This window comes from Glycine soja, chromosome 7, assembly GCF_004193775.1.
Source record: "Glycine soja cultivar W05 chromosome 7, ASM419377v2, whole genome shotgun sequence".
In the NCBI taxonomy this organism is placed as follows: domain Eukaryota; kingdom Viridiplantae; phylum Streptophyta; class Magnoliopsida; order Fabales; family Fabaceae; genus Glycine; species Glycine soja.
Window position 1 is genome coordinate 2,511,303 of NC_041008.1, and position 17,305 is coordinate 2,528,607.

The 17,305-nt window shown below is 30.5% G+C and overlaps 3 protein-coding genes across 7 annotated transcripts; 1 reads left to right on the top strand and 2 right to left on the bottom strand.

Annotated features, from left to right (window-relative positions):
- Positions 1-1,293: 1,293 nt before the first annotated feature.
- On the bottom strand, positions 1,294-4,257 carry LOC114418111 (O-fucosyltransferase 13-like). Of its 5 annotated transcripts, none has more exons than XM_028383290.1 (6): positions 4,030-4,257; positions 3,789-3,868; positions 3,310-3,380; positions 3,114-3,202; positions 2,807-3,028; positions 1,294-2,251 (listed from the first exon to the last, which is right to left on the bottom strand). In XM_028383290.1, exons 1-6 carry the CDS (start codon positions 4,155-4,157, stop codon positions 1,519-1,521), a joined length of 1,323 nt encoding a protein of 440 aa, XP_028239091.1. In that variant the 5' UTR covers positions 4,158-4,257; the 3' UTR covers positions 1,294-1,518. The 5 variants fall into 5 exon arrangements, with proteins under 5 accessions (XP_028239091.1, XP_028239090.1, XP_028239092.1 ...); XM_028383289.1 differs by having other exon boundaries at positions 3,310-3,386; XM_028383291.1 differs by having other exon boundaries at positions 3,310-3,386; positions 4,155-4,218.
- Positions 4,258-5,861: 1,604 nt separating this feature from the next.
- On the bottom strand, positions 5,862-8,220 carry LOC114418112 (uncharacterized protein At2g34160-like). The gene is made up of 5 exons (XM_028383295.1): positions 7,991-8,220; positions 7,798-7,846; positions 6,463-6,525; positions 6,288-6,352; positions 5,862-6,154 (listed from the first exon to the last, which is right to left on the bottom strand). Exons 1-5 carry the CDS (start codon positions 8,135-8,137, stop codon positions 6,044-6,046), a joined length of 435 nt encoding a protein of 144 aa, XP_028239096.1. The 5' UTR covers positions 8,138-8,220; the 3' UTR covers positions 5,862-6,043.
- A 5,269-nt stretch (positions 8,221-13,489) lies between these two features.
- On the top strand, positions 13,490-15,684 carry LOC114418113 (metallothiol transferase FosB-like). The gene is made up of 3 exons (XM_028383296.1): positions 13,490-13,799; positions 14,029-14,134; positions 15,160-15,684. The coding sequence occupies exons 1-3, from the start codon at positions 13,645-13,647 to the stop codon at positions 15,415-15,417; spliced, it is 519 nt and encodes a 172-aa protein (XP_028239097.1). The 5' UTR covers positions 13,490-13,644; the 3' UTR covers positions 15,418-15,684.
- Positions 15,685-17,305: the final 1,621 nt, after the last annotated feature.

The window sequence follows — 17,305 nt, forward strand, 5'->3', positions numbered from 1 at the left end:
CAATTGAAAGTTATTGAATGATATAAGAGTTGGTCAAAGTTATACCGATATAATTTGAACTTTCCTTTCTATGTATAAATCAAATTATACTCCTTCCTTTCTTAAATATAAGACTTTTTAAATTTTATTTGTCTCTTTTTGTAAGATTTTTTTCAAGTTGTCTTTTGCATTAATTATTTTTTATCCAATTATTCTTTATTAATCTACAATAAATGCTATATATTTAAAAAATAAATACATTATCTCTCTTATAAAGATTAGATAAGAAGATAACACACATTAATTAATTAGGTGAGAAAGCCATTAAGTGGAAAGAGAGAGATTATGAGTTCCAATGTACTTAAGGGTAATTTTGACAATATAAATTGTTAACAAATTTAATGTTATTAACTATATTAACCATCCTTCTTGTGAATTAATTAAAAGAATTTTATATTTAGGGACTGAAGGAGTAGTTTAAAACGATAGTAAGTAAATATATATGAATAAATTAATTATATTTTCAATTTAAAATGAATAATTTGAATTGTGATAATAGTTGACAATTTCTTTAAAAAATATTAAAATTCAAATTAGAAATAATAATAGAAAAAGGTAAATTGAAAGGAATAAACAATTAAGGAGATTGATATTAGTATATAGATAGAAAGATGTGCAAATTGCATATTTAAAGAAGAGAAGAAAATCAACTGTAAAAATTTCTAATCGAAGATCTCCAAATTATGTATTTCGATAGGAGCAAAGAAAATAGAGAAAAAAGAACTTATGGATAATGATGCATTTCTTTTATTTAGTAAACAAAAAATGGGAAAGATAAAAAGAAATTAATTTTTACAAATAAATATAAGAAAAAAAAATCATTTTTTCTTTAATTTAAATTTCAAACTTTCCTTTTTTTCAAAAAATTTCACCCTACCAAACATAGGGTACATAAAGTATTGTGACACACTTATTTTAAGTCCATTTCTAGATTAGCTATCCTATGGCCATATTAGCTGATACTTCTGATTGTTACATATATAGGTCCTATGGCAAAAAGTTTGGTTGGAAATTATTTAATTTAATTTAATATTAGTTTACTATTTTTTTACGTAAGCTCTACTTTGAATATGCAGCCTGTTGCAAAATAATGGCCACTACAGACTTTTGTGTGGCGCGTAAGATTTGGCCAGATTCAGATTCAAGTTCAGATAGTAAAAGAAATTTCTAATTGTGTAATTATACCGAAAGGCCATTGTGTCAGATTCTCATTACTTACACACAATAGGATAAAAGAATTTCTTTTACAAAACATGATCAATAACAGGATGGATATTTCTAATTGTGTAATAATTTCACTCGTGTTCTTACACCAATCGTGTGCCAAAATTTTCATTAGTGATAGGATTAAAAAGCATCACATCAATACAAAATAATAAACAAGCTGACAGAAGCTAAGAAGTGCCTTCCTGAAAAGTGAAAAGCCAAATTAAATTAATAATGTCAAAACTACAAAAATGATGAATCCGAGATCCAAAATCACAACTTGAATTCGCAAAAACACTCGGACAGAGCAGAGCCTCTTCCATTGGCAAAATCATCTCTGTGAAGCTTCCATAGTGCTTGCATCAACTTCTTTCCTCTAAGACCCTGTGAGGTTAATTGTGCAAAACCTCTTCTGCTCAAAAATAGAGTCTTGTATAAACCATTGAAAGCTCTCATTGCTGCAACCATCTTATCCATGTTCCCAAAATATGTGGCTATATATGAATCACTGTTAATAGATACATAATAATCCAAAGCAGCTTTTGTATTGCCATGCATGCTTGTGAAGTCTTCTCTACTGAGAATACTTGATTTGGTAACTATGTTGGTGTAGGTATCTGTCAAACCTTCAATTTCCATCAAACCATCTCCAGCTGCCAGGTATATATTTGTGGTTGGTGGGATGGAAAGAGATTGAAGTATTAAAGCTGTCTCATTAGGCGTAAGTGGACATTTCCCACGTAGTCTCCAAACACGGGCTAACTCTCCAGTCCATGGTTTTCTGTCCACTTGTGCTGCTTCTATGGCTTTCATGGAAGCAGGAGAAAGGTCTGGATACTCGCACTGGCTGTAAGCAACCATGTCTGGCTCAAAACGAAGATGAAGAGACAAAAAGGGTTTAGGTATTGCATCTAGAAGCTGAGAGGCTTTCATTTCCAAGGATCTGGTGAGACGCAATGCCTTGTAACAAGCTTGACAGAGAGCAGCTTTTGCATACAAAGGGTATCTGCAAAGATAGAAGAAAGTCAGAAAACTACCTTAGTTATAATACAATACAACTGTGAAAAAATAAGAGGGGAAGCGAGCACGTAATCTTAATTCTTGATAGCCCCATTCTAAATGTTTGAACAAATTCCTTTTATCTTGTTCTCTAATTTAAGTTATTTGGCTACAGGAGGACTGAAGTTGCTTGCATAGTCATTAGTCACATGAGACATAATATTACAACTGAATTGAATAATTCGTCAGTATTAAGCAGACAACTTTATGGACAAGTTCAAAGCAATTGTAGATACTAAATTTTGATAATGGATGAAGACAAAGGCTAACAGGAATAAATTCACTTGTAAAGTAATACTAATATGCTAAGAATTTACCCATTGAAACCATCAGCTTAATGAAATGAAATCCCCGCCAAAATACAAGGAAAGTAAAGAAGAAGAAAAAAGGATGTTTGGAAGCAAAACATCATTGAGCATGAAATTATTGGGATCAACAATATCCAAGGAGCTCATTTTTTGTGAGCAATCAATTTATGGAAGCAAGATACATAATCATATACCTGTCCCTTCTTTGAGACATTGCTGGTGTGATTGAAATGTACTTGTGTTTCAACAAAGATGGAAGAACGCTTTCAACATAATCAAATTGGCCTTTCCGTTTGCTACAGTCCACTCGAACTGGTTCTTTTGAAGCAATCTCTGGTGGTAACTCTTTGACAACTTTGACAAAGCCATTCATATGCTGTATAAAGTAATCTACATCATATACATCTGCAAAACCACTGTAATGGAACCAAGTATTCAAAAATCCTTTCTTTCAGCAGGATTAAGGCAAGTTTCACGTTGTAACTTAGAAAGGTAAATTGCCTTGTTTCATTCCAATATGAAGCCACTTCAAACTTCGGCAAGACAAGGGTTGCATTTAACAGACGAGCAATGCCCACACCATCACAGAACTGCAACAATTGTAGATTTCATCTCAATTTTAAAGAAAGCAGCAAAAGAGTATTGAAGATTTTCTAAGGATCTGGAGATAGATTCAAGAGTTTCTTTAAGTACTCACATCTCTTCGCATCTGATTGAGCCCCCCATAGCAATCCACTCTGATATATCCATAAGTTTCTAATGGTAGAGCTGCACCATTTCAAGAATAAACAAAAAAAAAACGAAAGCAATTGTCTGCAATGAAAGCCAATTAATGTTGATTCAGAAAATAAAAAGCCAATCAGCAACCCTCACCCACCCCCAACAATTTAACCCGATCCATTGCAAATCCAAGTCCAAATAACAATGAAAAACCAAGCCTATGCCCCAAATTCCAATTATTAAATTAAACACACAAGTAGATCTACTCCATTTAACTTCCAAATCTTCAATTACTATGACATCTATAGCTATCCCTATGAGACTCTTGAGATTCTTAAATGAATACAAAATGAATCTAGTAATCACAAAAGTCAATTCAAAATAACAAATTTTTAACCTTCCAAAGCCAAAATGTAGTAAAAACAACCATCGATTGACTTAAGTAAAAAGTAGTACCTGTTTGACGGCCTTGTAGCCACCAATTGCAAGGTCTCCATTCCATGAGTCTCCGAACACTCCATATATCCACCTCCCCTCTGCAAAACACCAATTCATGGATCAGCAGCAACAGAAAACAAAAATGTTATCACCCAATGTACTAAGTTCCAGATTGAAGGTGCCCAGTTGCCAAGTTCAAAGCTTTATGGCAGATTAAACCCATAAAAAAAAGAAGTGTTTGAAATTGTGAGCAACATACAAGGAGGGTTCCCCATAAATGTGAACTTGAGAGAAAAGGGAAGAAGGCAATTGCAGTGCGAGAAGGAAGAGGAGTGAGAGGGAGACAACGAGAATTCTGAAGAAAGGTTTCACAGAGAAAACGACCATTTGATTTCACGGAACTTGTGATGATGGATCCCTGCGATTGCGACGACGGCGGAATGACGTTGGAAACTCGCTTTGCGCTATGTATTTACTGCATTATTATTATACATTATTTAGGATACTCTATCTACTCCTTTCAAAAAAAAAAAAAAATACTCTATCTACTTATTTATTTCATAAGTTTATTATAATGAGAATTTAGTAAAAAAAATAATATTATTATTATTTAAGAGAAAAATCATTATGCCTGATGGGATAAAATAAATTTAAATAATTATTTAATAATAAATTATTATATATGATAAATTTATTAATTTTTATAAAATTATCTTAAAGTTATGATTTTTATAAAATAATAGTATAAAACTATTTTGTAACTTTTTGTGTTACCATTAAATTCAGTATTTAATAATAGTGTGATGTATAACAAGATTGATAACATATCAACTAATTACTTCAAAGTTTAACAGGCATGACTTTTTATTAAGTAAAAATGAGTTGAGTTTTTTGTAAATGAGAAAAGCACGAAGGCAGACTCTACTAGAAATTATAAGTGAAGTATTACAATGAAAATGTCATAAGCAAATGCATCCCATTTATAACATGATAATAATAAAAAAAATTAAATGACCTATGAGTGTAATACATTTATAATGTCATTTACAAATATAATTTGTGATTGAATAATAATAAAAAATAATTATACTATATAATGTTATGTAGTATAATTGTTTATTAAATGTCATATGATACCTTAACTTATTCTGATAGTACTAACATGTTGTTGGTGTTGGTCTGGATAATAGTAATAGACATAAATCCTTTAAGATTGATAGTTTACACCAATTTCATAATAACCTAAAAAAATGTTTTAATCATATCACCCTAAAAATAATTGTTGACTTTTGATAGCATTGGCATAATTTATCCATTGCTCGAGTCACACATGTAATAGACGAAATTGCATATTTTTTTAAACTATTAAAATATAATTAATATCTAAAACAATATAAATATAAATTTAATTATTTATGCTAAAATTACATATATGAAATTTAGATTAAAAAAAATGATGGTGTAACATAATGTCAACAATGATTTGTTTTTTTATAATTATTGTAAATGTTAACTCAAATAATTGTTTTAAAAAATATAAGATTCAATTTTTTTATGAATTATATCATAATAACATTTAAATTGGGACAATTTGATATAATAGGGACATTTGATAATTATAACGTATATTCCGGAGAAAATGTATAATAAAATATTTATAAAAAAACAGTAAAATTATTCCCATCATGAAGTGTTATTTCCAGAAACATATTAACGTATTAACGTATGCTCCATTAAGTCCTGAAATGGGGAGTCCCAACTAAAATACCCCAAAACAGGGATTTTTAGGACCCCTATTCTCGCCTTTAGTCAGTGAAAATGATATGATCTTTGAAAAGTTACATTTAAAGTAACTACCGCCAAGCATGTGTATTGAATATTCTTCTAGCAGGTTCATATTGATCTAATAATACAGAACCTTAGAAGATTTGGAATACATACCCGGCTCTGCCCAATTAGCACAGTTACTCTGCTAATGATAAAATAATATTAAAACATTAAGACTTGATATTTTATGATTCTAACTGAACTAGTTAAATGTGCCAATGCTTTCTATCCTTCGAATAAAGATAAACTGAACACAGCAGCAGCTAAGACACGAAAAAAGCCTCTATTTATAGGGAAAAGAAATGAAGGAATTGCATAGTTCAATATTGCATGACAGTCTATATAACGAGTTCTTTGCTTTACTAGTCTGCTACATACTAACAACATCAGTGCAGTTCATTAAAGAGTGCATATCTTCACCCAAGACAGGTATAACTTCGATGAACTTATGCGGCGTGCTCTTCAACATCTCCGTTTTCACCATCTTCTGCAGCAGCAGCAGCAGCAGCAGCCATCAACTCATCAAATTTTTCAGTCTTCCCCAGTAATATTTCAATCTAAAGCATAATTTATCACAGAGAAGTATTTTACAAGGAAAGTCATAAAGCAGAATCCAAATCCATAGGGTTGGAAGGATTAATAGATACATACATATTTTAAAGTTAACAAGAATTGTGTGTTTATCCTTACCTTGGCCTTTTGGACAGGTCTGCCTCTAGAATCATCTTTGATGTCAACTGTTGATGTTGTGATTTCTGCAAAAAGGTTCCATCATTAAATCAAATATGATTTTCAATCATTTGAGATAGAAAGAGAGAGGAGAAAGGGAAATAATTCCCAAAGACAAGAAAAAACAATATCTCACTCTTTTCAACAGCAAGCTCATTGTTTTTCAAGATTTCAGCAACAGTAACCACCGTAGCAATAGCTGTGACAGAAAAAATAAAAACAGATATCAGAAATAGGTTGGCAAAGATCAAACAAAGATAGGAATGACTCAACGAAGTAGACCAAATTTTCTTCTTCATTTTAACTGTGAATATTGTTCTACTATCCAAAGGAATAAATGTATTAAACTTGAACACTAGATTAAAACTATAGAGGACTTTAATACTTCAGAGTAGAAAGTAGTCAAAGAAACGTCTAACTATGTGTTCATACAGTGTGGTTCAACTAATAGCAAAACACATCATAACTCTTGAGAAGATTTCCCAAGTTTATGTTATGTTGATTGCTAGCTCAATTATGCTATGTGTCAGCAAAACCATGCAACCTTCAGCTTATTTGGGGTTAAAAAGGAGCATAAAGGAGAGATTTGCATCCAGCATTACAAGTAAATTTTGAAACAGACATGAACGGTTATATGCCACAATAATGACAATACTTAAATGTAACCCCTTCTTTGATCAGAAATCCGATATCTGGGGCTTCTATGATTTTAAGTAAAGAAGGAAAGAAACAGATAATGCAGCAAACAAATCAAGAACGCCAAAATTTAGAGTTAAATTCCATTCCTTCCATTTTATCCATTATTATTTATACTTTCCATACAAAGTTACAAACAGAAAACGAAGATAGCAAAAAAGTTACTTAAAATCTTGTTCAAATGTCTGCGATACTGTATTTGATAGAATTGTAGATCCAACTCTTCCAAGTCATGGATATGTCCAGTAAGGAGAAGGCCATACAAGTTTGTATTCATAGACCTAAAACCACCAGAGCATAATTGTAATTGGGAGGGAATTGTGTCGGTGGGCTGTGGATATAGAAAGCTATAGAGTGTGTGATGAGAGAGAACACAAACAGAAAGATGTATGAGAATTGGTTATTCTACAATGCTCCAATGGTCTATTCACACCAAATGGAAAAATCATAGACCTATTCACCCAAATTGGGAGGCCATACAATATATTTAGAGACCAATTCAACCAGCCAATGTCTTAAATAAAATCATTCGTGGAAACCTGCCTATAAGAATGTCATATTATATGCAACATTGTTTTCCAAAAGCAACATATACGGTTCAATAAAGTTTCAATGTATACTATTGTTAAGTATGTCACACTCACAATCCATAATTGACAAACTTAGAGTAAAGAACGAAATAAATACGTTAAAATATCAAAATGATTAAATGGAAAAATCCACATCACAAAATGTGCGAAAAAAACAAGAAGGGTTTAGTTCCAAGATTTGATACCCATTCCTAGTGCTGAGAGCTCAACTTCATTATGCTGTTGCATATACCTCTGCGAAAAATAAAAAATAAATAAATAAAAAACAAATTAACAAAAAAATTAAACAAAATCAACCGTCTGCGCTACAAAATTAAACATGTCCGAATAACTGAAAATATTCACGAGATTGATATCGAAGGGAAAATGAGTGAGTACCTTGGCGAGATTGACGTAGAAGAAGAGGGGCTTTTTGGTGTTGGAGACCTGAATGCGATTCTTCTTGTAAGAATCGGAGATGTTGATGTTGTTCACTCCCTCTGTGATTGCTTCCATTGCTGTGTGACTGTGAGAAAACAAGAGCATTAGCACCCGAAGAAACCCTAATCAACCAAATGTTCCCCCAAATCCAAATCTCTTTCTCTTACGTTGTATTCTGATGTGATGTAGTTTCATGAAAAGGCTAGAGAGATCGAGCCATATGGCCCATGGCTTTTCCTGGGCCTAATGGGCTGATGTTGCTTTATAACGGTTGACCAAGAAACCCATTTTTTTTGTACAGAACCAAGAAACTCGCTTATAAGTTAGTGGGGAGAGAAGAGAGAGAGACATCTTTACATATTTTAAACAGAAATAAAAAGATAAATGATAACAAGTGTCTTAACATTAACATTAGTTAAAGTCTTAAAGAATCTAAAAGTAGAAAATATTTTCATGGAAAGACACAAAATTTTGTTGTCCATAATCTTTTTTTATACTTTCGTACGATTTATATTGTAAATATTTTTTTTAATTATTTAATCAATGCGGTAAGAATATTGATTATTAAAACTTAAATAAAAAAATATTTAAAAGTAAAAAAAAAACTTATAACATGAGAGTAGTGAATAATTATTAAGAGAAAGTAATAAAATTTAAAAAATTAATAAAAATATAAAATTATTTAAAATTTATGGACACCAATTTTTTTTGTTATAGTATAAATAACCAAAAACAATTCAATATAATAAATAAAGTATATATTATAAGCATGTGAACTAGCTGACGTAAAATTATTTATTCTCAACTAGATGTCTCATATTTATGTCTTCGCATGCATTTGTATTAAAAAAAAGTATATGGTTTAGGTTTATTAAAAAAAATCAATTAGCATGTTGCATCACACGTTATGTCGCATCATTTTTTTCTTTTCCGCTTTTCATCCTCCTCGGATAAACCAACTAATATCCTTCTTCCTCTAATGATTATCTACCATAATTAAAGCAACAAAGCAATAACTAACCTTCACATGGAACTAAGTCATACCATTCAAATTGTATTAAAATAGAATGAACAAATGGACCAAATCATGACTAATTTTTAATATCGATAATTCATGCATAGTTTTAATTACAAACTAGATATATAACTCACTTTTCATACAATAATAAAAAATTTCATCTGATATGGTTCCATTTGTCCCGTATATTATTGTAACTCAGGATAAGTTCAAATATTCATAGAACACAATTATATAAATTTTTACAATAGACAAAATCAATAAATATTTTATAATAATTATCGTTTAATTAATTTAAATTTTAGTATGTGTCTACACAAAATATCATATAAGATTAAAAGATACAGATAAGATCCACAAACCTTTATTTGTTATTTTGTTTGTCCGATCCCTATGTATTTCCTAAACCCCACTGATAAATGATAAATAGATATCTACGTGCCTGACAAGTACTCTCTCATAAATCAACATTAAAAATGAAGAACTCTTGTGTTGTGGGAGTATAAAAGATACACAACGAATAAAATGATGGTCTCTTGTCTTCGCTTGCAAAAGCTAGGTAAAGCCAAATCAATTAATTAATCAAACATTGCTGTGCTTGTCCACTGTGTACTCCATGATCCATATATACCAATACGATAATACTAGTTTCTAATGTTAGGTAAGAATTTGACGCTATTATTTATTTATTTATTTACATTTACGTAGCTTTTGAAGCTATATTGTTTTGTTCCTACTTTACACTTTGTATAAAGGTATACATCCATGATCAAAACCGAAACCAAGTGTTCCTCGTATGATCTCATAGATTTTCAATATATTATAAGTTTGAATATCTTTTCAATTTTTATAGATCATTTTGGTCTTGGTCATCATTTTATTTTTCTTATTTGTCATATGTGGCAAATGGAGTGGCCTATCAGCACTGCCACGTATGTTATTATTCATTTAACAGCCACATATCTACTAACTTAATTAGCCTACTCCATATCAATATTCATGCATGTCATTGGCGTGTGACCTAATAAATTGTTCTCCTCAACCCACAAAATGCGTGAACCCAACTCTAATATAAGAAAGGTTTACAATATATATATATATATATATATATATATCAATTTCGTGAATAGATATATATAGAATGAATCGATATAGAAGAATTGTTATTTGTGCAAAAATAAGTCATTAATACTTATTGAACAAATATTATTCAGTGTCATATATAACTTTTATTATGATGATTTATAATTTTCACAAAAAATACTTTAATTTATTATATATTACAGTTACAGAGGGCATCAATGAACTAGTGCCATCTAACCCGGCCCGTACCCTTCCCAATAACATTCCTCAACAGTCAACACCCCTGCACACCATAGTTAAGATCGTAACACGCAGACTAAAATTATCGAGAAATTATTGCTAACTTCAGTACTGAATACTTTTTGCCAAGAAAACATGTTGAACTGTATGCTTACGTACCAGTTACTATAGGAAACTTATCGATCGCCAACGAAATTGATATCAAAACTCGGCGAATCGATCAACATTATAACTTTTGCTACTTTACTGACACTGATGTACAGGCTTAGATTACCCTTAATTTGCTTATTGTTTTGTTGCATTCCGTATATCTCTTTCCTAAAGAAAGAGAGAGAGAGAGAGAACCGTTATAACTTTTGCTCTAACTCATTAGGTAGGTTGGTATCTTACAACATCGTGAAAACCTAAACGATGAGAGGAAATGATCTCACTAGCAATTTGGCATGGACCGCTCGGGATAGGCTAGGATTATTGTGGTCCTAACTCCTAATTAATGTAGATGACATAGATCGAGTCAATGATGTGATTGTTCTTCTATAACTATAATAAATATCAAACTCGTGAAACCAGCCTTTAATTAATTATTGAGCTACTAAATTCGCGTGGCATTACTATATTATATACTAATTATGTAGTGTAATATTATAAAAGAAATATTAATATTGTATATATTTTATCTTTATATTGTTACGTAAAATTTGTGTAAATTTTATTAAATAAATAATATATTTATAAAGTGTTTCTTAAGACATATATACAGGAGACATAATATATAATATTGATTCAATATTTTCTTAGGTGAGAACCAGAATGACTTATCTTAATTGAAAAAAAAAATGAAAAATACTATAAATAGAGATATTTTTATGAGAAAGCTTCTGCGTTTCAATTTTCTTTGACAAATGATGGAAGAGCTTCCACAGATTATATTTTTCATCCGCTCTCAAATGTTCCTCTTTATGTCCTTTGAACCAGACAATTCGTAAGAGTCAATTGGTACATTTCCATAGAAGAAAAAGACATAAATCTCCCATTAGAAGAATAAAAAATGACAAGTTATATAAAATAAATTATGTTTTTAGTTTATAAAGTTTTTAACATTTATGATTTTAATTCTTAAAACTTTTTTAAGATTGATCAACATTCTCGAACCTTTTTTTCCTTTAAATGTTTTCATCTTTTTTATTTTATTTTATTACGCATTTTGGTGATTAAAAACCTAAATTATCTCTGCAAATATGAGTCATGCACAAAACAAAAATATAGATAATTGATGCCTGGGTACATGCAATTTTGACGAGTCTGAACCCATTTAGTTTATTATTTAATAATATTAAACGGTATTAATAATTAATTTGAATTACTTTTTCACTTTAATGTGCGTGTTTCTATTAAAAAGTGCAATAATTATTTTTAACTAGCTTTTAAAAAAAGCACACCTCTAAAGATCAAATAATCTCATCTTCAGATGTTTAGATAAAACATAATAATAAAGAAATCTAAGTAAAATAAAATCATTGGGAGAAACAAATTTATAAAAATTTAAAACCAAAAAACTTAATTAATTTGTTCAAATTATGATCAATCAAATAGAATTCAACCTTCAATTTATAAATAAACCAAATTAAAAAGACGAGTAAGCATTTTAATTATTAATAATGAATATACTATTTTACTATTTAGGATTATCATAAAGAGATTAAATTTTGAATTTAAAGAAAATATTGTAAAAAAAGGTATTTTATTAAACAATATCTGTGTCGATATTTGGAATAGAGGTACTCTATTCACAAAGAGACTGCTCAAGGGTGGATGACACCATTTTAAAGACTAACTAATATAAAGAAAATTAACTTTTATGTCATTTTAAATGGATATTAAATAATTCCAAATTATTTTGCTGGTATACATTAATATATTATCACGTAGCTGATTTATACATGCATGCATACGTATATATATATATATATATATATATATCAGAGAATTTTACAACTATCACGGGAAGGATACACGCCAAACACACTATTCTCGAGTACACTCAATAAGAATTTTATAACTAATAGAATAAAATTAATAAAAAATCAGGTTGCCAAGTAAAAAAAGGTTTGATATTCTTTTAGTTTTTTCGTTTATCTTTTTCTTGGTTTTTTTTTTCCTAAACTGCAATACCATTATCTTCTTGATTATTATATCCCAATTTCTGTTAATTAAATGTATAATAGCCAAATACCACATTAAAAATAATTTTGATGGTCTGACTGTATATAGATTGAAGTATTTTTACGAACGAAGAAAAAGATTTTCCATATATTGTTATGCCTTGCCAAGTAAATCAATTAAACAGAAAAAGAAAAGCATTGAATGAATCAATTCAAGTATATTCAAGTTCAATAACTTTTTTTTTCCTAGCTAATAAAGATACAAGAGGAACATCCTTAGACACTTGGGATGTATTTTGACCGAATAAGCTTTTTAAGCAAAGCTTTCTCCTAGGAAAATTCTTTTCTTCATTCAACAAAATATATGAATCTACAGTAAGCCCATCAAAAATAATTTTTAGAGTGTTATTTGCCTATTGTAAGTTTGATTAACAGAAATTAAGATCTAGAAATCAGAAAGAAGATAGCGGTATTGCAGTTTAGCAGAAAAAATAGGAAGAATATCAAACTTTTCTTTTACTTGACAGCCCATTTTTTATTATAAATTAAATTCCTATATATTGACTGTGATTTATTGGATTTGTGTTTACTCAAAGAGTTTCTCATGATATAAATGGTTTGAGCGTTGAAATAAAAATGGAGAAATTTTTTATTAATAAATTTTATAATTATAGACACAAATTTTGATCTAGAATTACATTTATGTACGGCAATTGTATTATGGAGAAGAAAAAATAATAATTATAGAACAAGATAAATGTCGTACTGGGCTACTAGCTCACGTGTCTCGGTCCCACATAACACTCATAACATAAGATCCTAGTCAGCAACGTGTAGTTGATGTAACCGACAAAATAGTATTATCTGACACGTACAACGTGTATGGACACGTGGCGTACAATAGCGGCTTCTATGTTTCTATTATTCTATATAAGGCACTACCCGTTTTGCTACTTCCGTGACAATCTTTCTTAGCTAGATCAGTGCCTCATTTTTCTTTCAGTTTTCCTGCTTCTTCTCTTCTTCAACTGGTTTTGAGATTGCCATTTTCTTATCTTGTTTAGTTTAGCTTGTTTGGTTGAGAGGAATTAATTATTTTGTATAAAACAATGAAGGAGAGTGTAGGAAACCCTTTGCGTCTTCAATCTGTGAATCATATCTCCCTCATATGCAGATCAGTGGAACAATCAATGGATTTCTATCAGAACGTTCTTGGATTTTACCCCATCAGGAGGCCTGGCTCTTTAGATTTTGATGGGGCATGGTAATTAATTTCACACACATGATCATTACAAACCATAAGAAGATCTTTTTCTTTTTTTAATTTCCAGATAAAACTAATGCCTTGATGTCTTTTTTAATAAACATGATAAAACATAATTTTTTTCCCCAATATATATATTTGTTGTTTTCTTTTCCTAGGTATAGGTAGATAATTTTGGTGGGTTTTGCTTATTTTGAGGGTTTTCATTTTCTATGTGGCTACTTTGCAGGCTATTCGGCTACGGAATTGGAATTCATTTGCTAGAAGCAGAGAACCCTGAAAAGTTGCCAAAGAAGAAGGAAATTAATCCAAAGGATAATCATATATCTTTCCAGGTCAGAATATTTGCATCTAGTTGTGGTGATCAAACTTAACTTCACGTCCAGTTGAATATGTTTCTAGGAAGAACCAAATTAAAGAAAAGTAGATTGATTGATTAATTAATAATTTCTCTAGGATAAGAAAGAACACAAACAATCCCGAGATAAAGATCTATAATATAAATATGGGACGACTAAAGCATTATATTAATTCTTGAATGGGTATAGTGCTATCATGTTAATTTTCTTTAAATAAAAAAATAAAATCTTAAAATAAGTTCATGAAAATGTAATCTGTCAATCATATTACTTTAAAGTTCAAGCTAAGAAAATGTCTAACTCAAATTCAAGTTTAAGAATTAAAATGATATTAAGTGATTAACATATATAACAGTGTTAGATATCCAAAGGCTTTTTATGCAGAAGTTAGAACTAACTGCTCAGCTTTAACGTGAAAAATCACGTCCTGGATGCCAAATCAAGCACGCTAAAAATCGTGACCCTTTCAGTTTTGGCCATTATCACTTTTAGTTTTTACTTTGTGTTTGTCTGCGTACGTACACTTGTGAATTATTAACCTCTCTGTAGAGAAAAAAAAAAAACAAAAAAACACGCACACATACGTACACAAAAACTTAGAATAGGAGCATTTTGCAGTTACTTGTACATGTCTTCTAGTGTTATGAGCTGTCATCAACTGTGAAAAATTGTTTTGATGAGATCATTGAACTGACCAAAGTGGTTCAAGTTTTCAGTGCAATATTGTTGGCCATTACCACTTAGTAGTTCTTACTTTGTACTATTTGTCTACACAGATTTCTCGATGAATTTTGTCCCTCTCACTTTCGTAAGTGTAGAGAAAAGATAAACGGACACACAAAGAAAAAAACAAACTTAGTATATATATATAGAAGTGTTATGCACTTATGCTTATGCAGTTACTTGTACGCGTCTTTTAGTGTCGTGTAGCTGAGCTGTCACGAAAGTTTGTTTTGATGAGATCACTGTGATGAGAAATTTATTAATTTGTGGTTGAGCAGTGTGAGAGCATGGTTGCAGTGGAGAAGAAGCTGAAAGAAATGGAAATTGACTATGTGCGAGCAACGGTGGAGGAAGGTGGAATCCAAGTGGATCAACTGTTTTTCCACGACCCTGATGGGTTCATGATCGAGATATGCAACTGTGATAGCCTCCCTGTGATTCCCTTAGTTGGTGAGGTGGCAAGATCATGTTCCCTTGTGAATCTTGAGAAGATGCAGAATCAGCAGCAGATACAGAAAATGCTCCAGCAACTTTGATGAGCCTTTTCTGTTATGTTATGTGATCAGAGCATCCTCACGGATCACGAGGACTTGTTGCTTTTTTTTTTATGTGGTTGAGTTGTCAATGTGTCATTCTGTTCCTTTTGTTTTGTTTTCTTTAATTGTGTTATATAATAATAAACAATCTGCCAAATAGATCAGCGCTTTTGCAACCATTGATTAGAGTGTTTCATAGTGGAGTTTGCTTTGCTGCTCTCTCTTTTTAATTTAATATGACTTCTGGTAAAGTACTTCTTTTAGTCATTTTTTGTGTGTTCAAGTGACCCACGTTGACATGATAGTATATAATGGGATGATTGCATGTCCTTTAACTAAGGATCGCTCTAGAAACTGGAGATTAAATAATTTGGTCATGTCTTATACCTTTTTAATAACCTTTTTATCAATGAGTTTAACAGCTATTCATATCATACATGATAGTACATAATTAAATGAAATTTTCAGTGCAAATCTTATTTTTCTTTTTTAATCTATAAAATGATTAATATTTTTTTTGTCATTTTATAAAACTGTTAAACTGATAACATATATTGTTCCCTGTGTGTGTAATATCGATTGGGTCACAACAGGCATTGAATTTTTTTTATTGACTTTATGTTTAATTGTTATTAACAAATTGTAAAAATGTTCAACCATGAACACTGTTCAGAGTGCATATATACTTGGTCCATTCACATTAGGTATGGAATTTTTTATTGACATAACTTTTAAACTGTATGCCACCAAAAAAAAAAAAAACTTTTAAACTGTAAGATAAAAATCCAATGATTTGAAAACTCAAAACAGCCAGCTGGGAAACTAAAAAGCTTTTCAAAACGAATTATGAAATCTTGCATGCTAATTAGGTAACCCGTACCCCCAATCATATCTCTCTACAGTAATTCCTTTTTTTCGTTGCATTTTCTCAAAAAGTTTGTTGTGGTTGATTCTCATTCCTTCAGACTCATTGGTGAAGGATTTGGAACGATCCCCAATTCCAGAAGTGCGTCAAAAATCTGCTGTTTCAGTTTCAGCCTCATCAGTTTTCTTGATGTGGTTCAAATTTTGTTTGATAAAAATTAAAATGTTCTACACATGCGTTCAGGAAAGAAATTACGTCAAAATTTATAGAAGTACGAAAAAGCAAGCAACTCTTCTTTGCTTCAATTTGGACGTGCGTCAGGTGATCGATGGCATTGATAAGAAACCAAACGTGCGAGCAACTGTAATGTGCTTTAAATTTTCTGTTTAGATATCATTTTAATTTATTTATTTTTATGAGTTTAATTGCTATACGATTATCAAACAATCCAATTATTTGTTTTAAAAAAATCCCATTATCAAACAATCTACAAACAAATGTAAATATTATATGGTCGATGTCTTTCTATCATATCAATGCAGTTGCCATGGTCGAAATTTCATTGCAACACTTGAAACAGAGGGATATCCCATCCTTCAGTTAATTTGGGTTAATTTAATCAATACTTAGTTAATTACTTATAAATCTAACTTCTTTTTTTTGTGAATAATTATAAACTTGCCTTGTTCGAGATAAAAAGAAGAAGAATGATGATTCTTTCTTTCAATCTCTTTTAACTTTTAAGAGCGAGGATAAACAGAGAGGAAAAAAAGTGCCGCGATAATTGGTGTGATGAAAAGAATAATAAATGTAAATAAAATGTAAGAGAAATAAATGTAAGGTATCAATCAGTATTAACACAAATCACTATTCAAAGATATTAATTGTAATATATAACCTAAGCCAAATGAGGGTCAGGGACTATAATTATCTACATGCTTATTTAATTTCTCTTATTCCTTGGTATAAAAGCATGCTTCAGCATAAGAACAAATAACACACGTACAGAAATATATAATACAA